Source organism: Pygocentrus nattereri, chromosome 20, assembly GCF_015220715.1.
Source record: "Pygocentrus nattereri isolate fPygNat1 chromosome 20, fPygNat1.pri, whole genome shotgun sequence".
Lineage (NCBI taxonomy): Eukaryota > Metazoa > Chordata > Actinopteri > Characiformes > Serrasalmidae > Pygocentrus > Pygocentrus nattereri.
In genome coordinates this window covers 13,150,392-13,163,706 of record NC_051230.1, presented here as the reverse complement: position 1 = coordinate 13,163,706, position 13,315 = coordinate 13,150,392, and the positions used below count along the sequence as shown (strand labels likewise).

Sequence of the window (13,315 nt, the reverse complement as noted above, 5' to 3'; positions counted from 1 at the left end):
TTATTGTTATTGATTGAATGGGTTTTTACTGTTGCCATTCAGATGGAATGTTTTAGGTGATGACTCAGCTTGGCTTCATGATTCAAATCTTGCAGAAAATTTTACCCTCTAAAAACAGTAAAGCTTTGTAGACTGGCACGATTGGCCCCTCCCAGTCATCCATGTGCTTTTTTTTTTGGTTTTGGTCTAGTCCATGTGCTTTTTTTTGCTTCCTTCCCGGTCCTGCCCTCTTGTTTCCAGACCATGCCCTTAATTGTTTTCACCTTTTACCCTCTTGTTAACCACCTGTGTCTCGTTACCTGTCCCTGGATTTAAGCCCTATGTTTTCCCTAGTCTCTCACTGGTCTTTGTTTGGATTGTTTGATTTGTTTGGTATTTATTATTCTGGCCTCCATTGTTTGTTGTTCCTGTGTTCCTTTGCATGATGTCTGTCCCTCCTTTTCTCTGTGTGGGCTCTGTGACCCTGGACTGTTTTGACCCCGAATTTGGATTTTCCCATAATAAATCTTGCTTCTCTTCACGCATGCGTCCACCTCATCATTGCTCCTCAACATTACATAGACAGAATAGGACTCTGCACATTAATAGGACTATATTACCAACTACAAACAAGCAGCCTTGCTCAAATTGCACATACACATGTGTCTTATTTATTTGTTAATTTATTGTTTGTTGATTTGTTTACACATTACTCTTGTAGTCTTGGAATGTGGTGGCTGGGCTCTTTAAGCAGAAGGAAGCCTTTCAGGTTTGTATTACATCACTATGAACCATATAGTGCAAATAAAATGGAAACTAAAGTGCTAAAAGGTCTGTGAGGTCACTCTTTTACATATGTCTACCTATTCAGCCTACAGCAGTTTAGGTCTGCACATTAATATTAAGGTTTTATGGAGTGTTTCAGATATTCTCTTCTTGTTGAATGATTCACCATACAGGACATCCAATTACAACAGAGCACATTATCATATGTAAGGTTTAAAGGTACAGTAACAAAAAACTGTCTATTTAAAGAGATAAAGAGATATTGGTCAATGGTCATTTAATGATGAATATTTTTGGTACATAAAACCACAAAAATATCAAAGGTTGACTTCAAGGGAAAAATCAAATACTAGAAAAAATTGTAGGATATGAGCTCTTTAAAGTAAGTCTGTTAACAACACGCTTTTAAGACTCTACTGAATTTATGTTTGAGAGTAGCAGACTGGATAGAAATATGCACATAATGTGCTACATAAACTGAAGAACAATGAACAAAATATATAATCAACCACATTTTTTATATATCCAACCAGCTTTTTGCAGCATCCTCCCTCTAATATATATATATATATATATATATATATACATATAAAGTACAAAACAGTGTGTTTAAATTGTAGGCTCTCACACATCACATAGGCAGAGTGCATCCTATTTACCTCCGAAAACTGGCACATAAGGTAATGCATCTGGCCCTGAGTATCTCACTTTCATCACTATGTCTCCCTGAGTAAAACATGGGTGCTAAAATAACAATAACAGCAGTGAGAAAGTGAGGTCCACTGTTCTGATAGATTGCAGTTTCCATGCCTGGATGTCTGAGCAGGTGTGCTGTCATGCAAAGAACAATGTGCTCATCCTGCTCATCTGATGGCCTGTTTAGATTAAGTTTTAAGGGGATGAGGGTGTTAAGAGTTTGGGCATCAGCATTAATCACCTCAACTTTCTCTTCCTTTTCACTCCATTCCTTCCTTCCTTTCAGACCACGCCAAGCATGCCGGCAGCCTCGGGCTGGCTCCAACTCAGCCATGTCCCTTACAGTGCTACGAGAGTCAGAGTGAAGCCACATGAATGAGAATGCCTTTAGCAGGCAGTGTGGTGGAACTGTGGAAAGTTCAGATGTTCTGCTGGACTGCCTCACCTGTGGACATACGGGCAGGATAATAAGTGAATGACAGCAGGATGGGTAGGACTTCTATCAGGCCCGAAATTGTGGTCTGAACATAAATACAGTAATATACAAAGGTCCTGAGAACATTGTATTCAAAGCTATTTATCTGGGGAGTAACTGTTTGTGAAAACACTGTGACATTAGAATAATTGATTTTACAATAATTGCACTTACAGTTGACAGGGCCAGATCTAGTGGCACAGAAACAAACTGACTTGTGGCAGAGATGGCATCCTATGAAAGTGCCATGTTTACAGTCACTGAGCTCATCAATAAGACCCATTCTACTATATTTGTATGATCCATTCTCCTCTATAGAGAACACACTCTTGCATATTTTTATGCACAATTGCTGTGTTTTTTTTGTTTTTTTTTACTTTAACATAATGGGGGGAAAGTGTATAGTGTAATATTTCCTTTGCAAAAGTTATGCCACATATTATATTTTATTGTCATTGGACAAGGTGAAAATCTATTGACTATAGAGGATATGTGTTAAATTTATAAGTTTACAAGTCTGTAAGTTTCTCTTGCATTTTATTTTTATGTGATACTGATTAACAAAATGCAGTAGGAGCCAAAAGCTCTGAGAACCTTGGACCACCAAGAAATTTGTTGAAGCCAGTTATTTAGACTTCACTTCAAAATTCATTTGCAAGAAGTTAAGAAAATCTCTATTTAGTTTGCCACTTGTCAGCTTGGTGCTATGCCGCTATTTCCAGGGGAAATGACAGGTCACCTGTCACTCTGTTGCCTGATTACAACAACATTCCGTCTGAAATGCATCTGAACCTGACCACAACTAACCAGAGAATAACACTGAACATAACACTTTTAAGTTACGTAGCAACATCAGTATGTTTTTGTGCTGGCCTCATGGACATTGCTGCCAACACAACTCACTCCAGCATACCAGATTACAAATGATTGAAAATAATAAAAGAATATAGGAAGGAAGAACAGGTCATGTTCCCATCAAGTTTGAACAAATATTTCTAGCTCTGAGGACAGGCCAGTAATTAATGAGGAACTGCAGGAACATAATGTCACTTCCAATGTTGAAAATTCCTAAGCAATGTTGAATGGGGCTGTTAATGGATTCATTCAATCTCTCCTTTTTTTTCTGTGTTTTTTCTACACCCCATATCCATTCTAGTACACTTGCCCAGGTGTATATCTGTACAGTAGACTTGCATTAACACCTGCACTTATGATCACTTACACATTTTCCATTGTTCCTCTAGGTGTAGCTAAATTTATGATACTAATAGGTGTTGCTAAAGTTCTTTAGGATGAGGTGTGAAGATTAACAGCCTCTCAGGCTTTTATTACCTGTGTGGTGTGGGTAATTAAGCCAAACAGACTAAGCAGGCAGAGTAAATGCAACATAGTTGGGCCTTCAGTGGATTTATAGCTTTTGCGAGCCTTCTGAGGCCCATCTTAATGTACATGTTTGATGGCGTCACACATGCATGACATGTTTGTTACCAGCACTCCAGCATTATAGCACAGGGTAGATTGAATGTAACTAATGACGACTGGTATTAAATGGCTAGAATTGGCACTTGCTGAAATCTATTGACCACAATTGTTGTATAGATGGTGTACAGCTTCATATAGACTAGGTGTTAATATATGTGATTATACATCTTTATTTTCTGGATATTTGGCATCTTTGTCTTTATGAAGACAGCTGTTAACTGCACCAACTTTGCTTTTTGTTGGGAAGTAATTGCTCACAAATGACTGCAATTAGGAATGAGAAAATGCCTGTTAATTGAGCAGTGCATGTTAATTGCATGGGCAGTACATGGTGCAGGTGGACGCTGGGTTTTTACTTATGCTTTCAGTAATTTCCCTTAATTGGCAGAGTGACAGCAGAGATCTATATTGCTGTAGTAATTGAGCTCCATACTGCTTAAGAGGGCTGTACCACCCTAAGCAGGTCTGATTCCATTCACAAGCACGGATGCTAAACTCATCCTCTCTCTACGCTCTCAGCTGATCATCAGAGAGTACATTCAGAAGTGATTGTAGTGCACTGTAGTCCTCAGTATCTTTCTTTAAAATCGTGTTCATACCTTTCTTCCTTGTGGGGATCACAAGCTGCTCTCCATAATGTAAATCATAAAATTTTAAGGTGAGGGTAAGGGTAAGGTTAAGGATAGTGTAAGGGTTATGGTAAGGGTTGGGGTTATGTTAGTAGTTCTGGTAAATATTTGAGTAAGTCTCCAGGAAATGAATAGAAGTCTGTGCAGTGACCCTTTAATTGACAGAAACAAAGTTGTGTGTGTTCACCCCCCCCCCCCCCCCCCCATAATATATTTTGAAAAAAGTACAAGACCTATTAAGGCTGTATTATGATTAATCAATACAATTTGGTTGCGAATGCATGTATGAAATGATTCTAATTTGATGCTGGTGCTCCACAACTAATACATTTTTAAGATGCCACAATAAATGAATACATTTTAGATGTGTCCAGAATGATGAACAGAATTTTAGATAATAATTATTTATACAATTATCATCCGTAATACTTTGTTTAAAAAGTTATGATCAAATTTCAAGGCAGATAACTTGACATTTCTACAAATAGATTGTTATTATTTAACATGTTTATTGTATGTTCTTGACACTCATATGTCGGATTTACATAAAGATAAACATAAAGCAAACATAGTATCATTGAAGAACTGTCTTTTCAAATAATATTTAGGGAAACAAATGTTTTTTTTAGTATCACTCCAAAGAACCCTTTTGAGAATTTTTATGAAGGTGAAAATATCTGGTGTCTAATATTATGATACTATTTCAGTCTTCACTATAGTTATTCTTGAATAAAACCATCATGTTAAGTGATTCCAAACTTTGGAAGGTATTTGGTGTTGCAAGGTGTGTTTCAGGTTTCTGCGAACATGCCACATTTTTTTCCATCCTCATGAAGAGTCTGCGAATGTGCCGACAGGCTGAGAAACAGGGCAGAGAGGCCATAACTTATTGCGTGTTGATAGCCTGTGACAAATCATGGGGGACGTGCAGGTGTGTGTGTGTGTGTGTGTGTGTGTGTGTGTGTGTGTGTGTGTGTGTGTGGGTGTGGGTGTGTGGGTGTGTGTGTGTGTGTGTGCACGCGCACAAAACCCCTTCACAGCTCATTTAGCCCCAATGTAGCCACCTGGGTGGCGTCCTCTCAGCCCAGCAAACCCCGGTTACTTCACTGGCTAGCTGACAGTGCCGAGGCCTGAGTATACGGGCTCCACCAAACAGATTAATCAACACAGGCTACCTGACAAATCACCCTGCTACCAGCATTGATCAGACAGAGAGAGAGAGAGAGAGAGAGAGAGAGAGAGAGAGAGACTGCCTTCGAAATATCTCCTATGCTTAGCCTGTTATCAACACATCATACCCTCAAATCACACGTTTCCCTGTTACTAAGATATGACAGACATATTGCGTATCTATACGCATAACCTCATGCTTCATAATGCGCAGCATTAGAGCTGAATAGGTGCAGCCGAGAGAAAAACAATAGTGTTGTGTCTGGCTAATCCCATGCCTCAGGTGGCTTCCCCATCTCTCCCATTCAGATTGAAGCAAATCAAATTAGAGCAGAAAGTGGGTGAAATCAAAGACCTTAACACAAAAACATAGGGCCGCGCTTTAAATCAGCCCCCACGGCCATTCCTCCGCCTTTTATTATCAGCTACAATGCAGGAAGTTTGTGGCGCGCCTTCATGGAGCATATCCAGATTAGTATTGCTTTGACATTTGGAGGGCTCGCTGGTGTCACTGTAATGCTTTCCTTAGGGGAACCCGCATGAGAGGCACATGTTAATGCAGTGCTGGCATCATAATATGATTGCTCAAACCACAGAGCCTATATTGAACATACATTTTTAGACAGAGACACATATGTATACATATATGTTTTAGCTTTCACATCTAATTTTAAAGGGGAATCCCACCAATGTTTAAGAATTTCTGTGTTATTTAACGGTTGAGATGTAAATATTCAAAGTTTGATGTGAAATTTTGCACTGGAGAGGAACCATGTTAGATTTCTTTACAGAGGAGCTGATTTAGGAACTGGGGCTCTTGATGCCTACAGTGTAGAAATAGTCATTTTGTTTATCATTTAAAATGACCAGTAAGTTTTATATGTAATGTTGATAATGAGAATGTTGTGGTAAATCTTTGGATATTATTTTGCCTTACAATCTCTGCCATGATTGCATTAAAAAAAAAAAAAAAAAAAAATATATATATATATATATATATATATATATACACACTATATATTTACTTAAACATTTAGTTAATATCACCACACAATTCTCTGTTTCTCTAGAATGGAGTATTACACTCCAAACTACTCTGATGGACATTGTTTACAGGTTACATCCACTTCAAATTTACATAGGGTAATAAAATTAATCCTTTTTTTGCAAAGCCTTTGTTGACAATGACAGCTTCAAGATGCTATGATAACAAATAATTTGCATTTTGCAACAGTGTGGTTCAGTTTTGGCTTATTCCATATGGCACCCGTCTTCAATTCACCAATTTTGTGAGGGTCCTTCTGATGGACTCACACTTTCAAAATCCTCCATATATTTTTATATAATTGAAGCCGGTAGGCCTTCAGCTTTTTACAAAAACAGTATTTAGTCATTGTCTTGTTCAAATGCCCATCTTCTCCCTTTTATTGGCAGAAGAGATTAAATTCTTCTCTAATATTTACTCTGTTCTTGTTTTCTTCTGTGCTGTGCAGTGCCCCAGTACCAATAACTTTTGCAGAGCAGCAGCCCTACATCATGATGCTCCCACTTTTGTACTTCAATGAATCAATGTTGTCTTTTCTTTGAATCATATGTGCAGCCCTTCTGTCTGAATAAATGCCAAAGAGTTCTATGTTTGATTAATCTCACCAGAGTACATTATAACAAAATAGAGTTTTGTAGAGCCTAAATGCTTGTGTGTATATTTTAGATGCACATCTTTGTGATTCTGTTTTGTGTGGGGTGTAGAAACTGAGATGATTGCAGTGTAGTTCATTGCTTATTGCTCCTGCTGTTTTCAGGTCATCCTGCTTTAGTCTGAGAGAAATCCTGTTGCTTGGTGCACCTGTGTAGGAATGTTTGTCATGGGTCCATGAACTTTCCAGTTGCATATTAACTGCCCCATTGTGATGACGGGGCCATTTAAGGTCTTTTATTTGGCTCTGTAGATATTCCCATTCAAGCGTTGTTGCCCCTGAGAACTTAAGGAAGCTCTTTCCTCTTCACGATTGCTGCTTGTTTTATGAAATCCTATAAGCCAGTGGCAGTGTTGTTTATAATGAGACCACATTCAATTTGCAGAATTCATATTTAGAACTTGGTTTCTTTTTATTTTAAATTTTAACATATATTTATAAATTATTGTAGTGTCTGAATTTTTTCCCAATCAGTGCCATTTTTAAACATATCTTTGTTTATTCTTTTGAATACATGCTTTTTGTTTATGTTTAGTACAAAGTACAAATAAGTGGTTGTAAGCCTTGGATGTATAGTAAACAACAGAAACAAATGTCTCTTAATACCTTTTCTTCTCACTGTATAAATTATGATGCAACATAATAATGTAATGTTATCGGTTATGTAGTTACTGTAGTTATCTGTGTTCTACTGGCATATTTTGGAAATGGACATACCATGGAGCATACTTGACAAAAAACATATGCAACACTACTCAATTGCATAATTGAAATTACAACTTGTAAGCCAAACAAAGCAGACCACTTATAGCTTGCTAATATTCCAAGGGAATCCCCAATATTGAGCACTTGCTGTCAGATTGGGAGCTGGGAGATGTTTCCCTGTCGTTTTCTGTCTGGCCTCCATTGATGTTCCTGCATTAGAAAATCCGGTAAAGCGGATGCAAGTCCGTGTTCACTTCCCATCCATTTCCCAAGCATGTGAAGCAGGTAGCTGCTTAGGTATGCATGCACCATCTGGCCCATTCATCAGCGCTCACCACGGAAAACCAGAATGAATGCAGTCCAGAATTTCACACAGTTTGAGGCCTTGTATAGAACATGTATGGAGCTATTTTTAGAAGACATGTATTTGAAGATGAAATTAAATGTTAAACATGGCTGGAAGCCCCACTGCTGTATGATAGATTGGAATGATGTTATTGTCTAGCCAGCCTTAGTATTCCCATGACAGGAGAACTACATTTATTCAACACGCAACACTGTAATCTGGACAAGAGTTTAACTAATCAAATTTGTGTATTCATATACGCATATCCACTCAAATGCAGGTACAGTCTTAGCATTAATGGTTCTATATAGCCAGTTGAGCCATTCTGTGCCTTATTACAGTGGAGGTTCTGTGCCTTTTTGGTGCTGTTGTTTTAAAAGCGTGGACCGCACTGTAGCCTGACAGACTGGTAGGGAAGCTTGGGGGAAAGGATGATTTGCCTGTGTTCTGTGATTGTGAAAGAATGCTTTGTCTTTCTTAAAATGGGAAATTATTTGGACAGCTTCATAACTTCATTCATTAGCTTCTCTCCGATTAACAAATGACAATGGTTTTTGATTTATTAGCATTCCCAGTGGCAATGAATCCATGTTTTACGTAGATGTCATCATATTTTAGGATAAAGTATGCGTTTATATCTTGCTTTTCTTCATTTTTGACTTCACTGAAAGCAGCGCACACAAGGCCATAAATATATGTGATGTAGGCCACTATTTTTAAAAATGCATACAATTGATGTATTAACATTTTATAGTAGGAATTAGTCTGTAAAAAAAATACTATTGTAATTATTTTAATCATATTAATAATAAGGATAGTAGTTGAACTAACTTACTTGCCCTTGCTGAAGACCCTAGATTGCCTGCTAATGCTTTACAATAAGTATTTTACTACAGCTTAACCCTTCAATATTTCTGCCTTTACCCAGAAATTCACCTCTATGATTTACCTTCATGGAGTGCTGCTTGATGTGTTTCTAAGCTGAATCACTGCGTAGGCAGTGTTAAAAGAGATTAGCTAGTGAATAACTGCCTTGTTACTAACTACCTAATGTTAGCATAAATTCCTGCCTGCTGGGTCTATCAGTACAATAAAGAAATAGCTTAATAACAGCTAATTAATACCCGGTTGGCTGCTGTTATGTACTAAATGTAATAACCTTAAATCACTTTTGACTTCTTGATGTCCGAAGACAACCCAGAGCTAAATAGAGAAATGAAAAGAAAGAAGAATGAATGGGGGAGAGCATCTAAGTGGTGGCCTCATTTTCTTTGCAGCCCAATTAGACTGATTTGAGCTGTGCCTCCTCTGTGAGGTTTTAGTAATTATGAGGCTACAGTGCTGGGATTCTGACCCCCTCAGGAACAGTATTAAACCGTGGTCATATATTCGCTCATTACTAGCCTCTACCCCAGGGCTTTCACACATGAGCTCAATGGCAGGGGTCAGCAATGCTTTAAGTCTTGTTAATTCAAGATCAGTTTAAGTGGATGTGTTAATCTCACTCCTGTCGTACTTACTGTAGCCCTTTTGCTGTTTAGGGTCTGACCATTGCCACTGTATGCTGCTATTTTTCTTCATTTGCTAAGCATTTTTCACATGCTGCACTCAAAAAATAAAATAAATGGAAAAAAAAGCTAATAAATAAAGTAACTTGGCTGCCTTACATTTGAGTTGAATGTAGTGTACTGATTACCATTGGGCTACTTTATTCATAGTGTTTAAATGTAGGTTATTTACTTTTTCAAGCTAATATGCCATTTTTAAAATATATTTCCAACAATATCAAATATTTGGTTTGAAGATAATGACACTGACTAAAAATGTCACCTCAAGTGTGAATGACATGCCGTACACATTGTACATGCCATTACTAATATACCGTCAGGGTTTCTCCTATCGTTATTAAATGATACTCACTGGAAAATGAGCTGGGCAGTGAAAGACAATTAATTCATTATGGGAACAGCCCTTGGAAAGAGGCACCCTTTTTTGCTCTCTCAAACTCAATCTATTCTCAACTGGCATTTATCTGTTCAAAAAGCCTGTCAATAGCTCCCACATGGCAGCAATTCCCTACAAGGTGAACAGTGAGTATAAAAGGTTTCCGCACTCGTTCCTTATCTGTTTCATGCCTGATGTAGTGGCAGAGCATTATAATTTCATTATAAGAGCAGCTCTCCGATAGGCATCTTTAGATTAGGGGCGAGCATAACAATAAATTATGCAAAATGTTTGAAAACACATGCGGCCGTAATTAGGTGGCATTTGATATTAAATGAGGTAACAGGGTTGACTTATTTATCTTCTAAGCCCCCCCCAAAAGTTCCATTAGTGCTGGGAAAAATGAGCTGTTTGAAATGTTAAGAACGTTTTGTTGTGATCAGATTTTTCCAAGCACTCCCTACACTTTGCCAAGTTGAAAGGCTGGCTTTCTGCTCAGATATCACCATTACCCCTGCTGAGAGGCTGGAAAGGAATATAGAGATCAATACACCAGTGGGGTAATCAGGTCACACCAGCCCTAACAGCCAAACACAGCAACTGTTAACTAATCATGTCATTATGGTGACCACTGCTGCCCAGGCTGCTGAGTATTAGGGGCAGGCAGTAGTACTGACACTAAATTTAATGAAAGCTAATATTTCATTTGACAATACAAATACCAACACGTTTAAAATTCTGTGCCCATAAAAACAGAAACGATGTAAAACTGGTAAGCGCAGACATCAATAAAATATATTTTAAAAAATTATGTATAGTCTCAAAGCTGCATTATGTAAGTTTAGGGGATTTGGACCTCTCTGGTAGGAATATGTAATTGCATACATCATAAAACAAGTATTTTAAAATTACTGGTTAAAGAATAAGTTTGGGACCCATGAATATCCAGTATTTTCATTTATATAATTTCCAGTAGAATGCAGATTTATTGACCTTTATAAATTATAGAAATTTGGACTACATTTACTTGTATGAGCATCAGAGGTGGACAGTAACTAAGTAAATGTAATTTGTTACTGTACTTAAGTAGTTTTTTTGTGTCAAAACGAAAGAAGCGCAAAGCAAGAACACCAATCAGGGCCAGCGGTCACTTTGTCCTGAGCTTGTTTTGATGTGTTGGTCATACCGACCCAGTGCAAGCACATGGTTCAACATCAGTGCAGCAACGTAAACTTTTGGGAGCACATACGTCTAGCTACATGATGGAACTAACCTAACTTTCTGTAAATAGTCCACAATATAGAAATATGTACACATATGTAGTCTGTCTTTTTTTCTGAATTCATACAAACACTTTAATTTATAGTAAATTAGTTTTGGTTAGATTATTTTTATGAACAGAGAACTTCAGATCAACATAGTAAAGGAAAACGTATTTGTGATCCTGAGTTTAAAGCCAGTTTTTATTCAACTTGTAACTAATTTACAAAGTAATCTTAAACTGAAACTTTGCTTGTTTGTAAAAGTGATTTCAGAGCCACTCGGTTCTCCCTGATGGAAACTGTTTGCCTTCTGTGGTTTGTGCTTATGATCATTTTAATAGACGTCAGCGTCACTAATTAATAACATTCTATTAAAAGACTGGTTTACCAAGAGAGACACTTGAGGATTTTCACCTAAAATGAGTTCATGAAGTGAGACTTGTTATAAAAATGACAACAGGACATCAGAGCCATAATTAATCTTTTAGTACTTTTACTTTTGATACATTTGAAGGCAAATACTTTTGTACTTTTACTCAGGTTGAGGTCTAGAATAAGGACTTTACCCCTTATAATGAAGCAGTCTATCCTGAATGCCCTATAGGGTGCCTGAATCAGAAAGCAATCTGGGCTAACACTTTTTATAACTTTCGCTTGAAAGAATCCTGACAAACTACAGGAGGCTGAATGGATAAATGTGCTTTTGTGACATCACAAAAATAAATAAATAAATAAAATAGGCTCTTTTTCAGCTTACCTTTGATATATGGAGTGTGTGGAGTCATGAGTGAAAGTATAAAAATGGTTACATACCACATCAAACTACTTGAGAATAGCAATAATGTTTTTTTTTATAACATGGGCCTTTTAAACTTCCAGTGTTTTTCATTTTCTATTCATAATTGTGTAAAAAATTATTCAAGTGTGAATATTTGACTACTACGTGTTGAAAAATGTGAATATTCGTATAGCAGAAAGTGGTTAAATAGTAATGCTTTGTGCAGAATTTTTTCAGGAATGCCATGTTTTGTCTTTACCAGATGAAAACAAGGCAAATTACACTATACTTCAAACATAAATAAATTGCTGAATAAATAAATAAAGAGAACAGCATTGTGAAAAGTTTTTGCCGTATCAACATATTTGTGCAAGAGCAGGGCTAGCATCACTCGTGACCGTCATTTTCCCTAGTGAGCGTGTATATATATCTATCTATCTATCTCTCTCTCTCTCTCTCTCTATATATATATATATATATATATATATATATATATATATATATATATATGTATCACTCTTAAAATATGCATTGTTTACAAAGGGAGGCTGCTGAATAAATGATAGCTTACATCTTAGAGTTATATCTAGGTGAAATCAGATTGAATCTCTTTTTGTTGCCGTGTTCAGTTGGGAGCAGTGAGAAACTGTGTGTATATGTGTGTATGTGTTTGTAAGTGAAAAGCTTTGTTCATTCATTTATAAGGCCGTGGCTTTTCAGAGGCAGGGATTGGGCTGAGGAGCGAGAGGGGCTGCTGTGTGTCGTTCCGGTGTGCATCGTAGGATGGCTGTGTGGCGGCGTGGCGTCTTCGTGGTAAAATAAGGGCTGTCATAGTGCTCTCTGGGCGCAGCCAGCCTAGCCCTGTCAGGGAAGACGGATTGCCTCTGCGGAGCTGCTTGATCCCTGGGACCTGGAGGCTCACTGGAGCCATCAGCAGGTGTCTGCCGCTCCTGCTTGTTATGGTGTGTGTGTATGTGTGTGTGGGAGATATGATCAGGAAGCTTTGAGACTTTAAAAAACAAAGAAGCCCTGGACTCACGTTAAAGGGGAAGTCTGGTTTGTCTGTTTAATATTATCATTTGGAAGTAAACAAAGTCATTCAGAATGGTTTGATGTGAAGTGGTGCTTTGTGGAGAAACTTTCTGACTTGTATTTCCTTACTGTGGTGGTGATGGGAACCAGGGATGCAATGTCTGCAACATAAATATAGCTGTTTTATTTACTATTCAGTATGGCTAACGATACTGAAAATTCTGATTGTTTGTATATCATCTTAGTGGTAATAGAGTACTGAAAATCTGAAAAAATAAGTACTGTTTTCCTTACAATGCCCTCTCTGCTGTACCACGCCCACTCCAAACATGAA

At 37.6% G+C, this 13,315-nt stretch overlaps 1 protein-coding gene across 3 annotated transcripts in view; it reads left to right on the top strand.

Annotated features, from left to right (window-relative positions):
- Window positions 1-13,315, top strand: part of kiaa0825 (KIAA0825 ortholog) — a 180,071-nt gene that overhangs the window by 152,185 nt on the left and 14,571 nt on the right. Inside the window, exon 20 of one of the 3 annotated variants that reach the window (XM_037531363.1) lies at window positions 1,748-1,907. The exons of the other annotated variants lie outside the window; for them this stretch is intronic. Within the exon in view, the coding sequence (XP_037387260.1) occupies window positions 1,748-1,826 (79 nt within the window). The 3' untranslated portion in view covers window positions 1,827-1,907. Of the gene's footprint in view, window positions 1-1,747; window positions 1,908-13,315 lie in introns of those variants that run through there. 3 annotated transcript variants of the gene reach the window in all.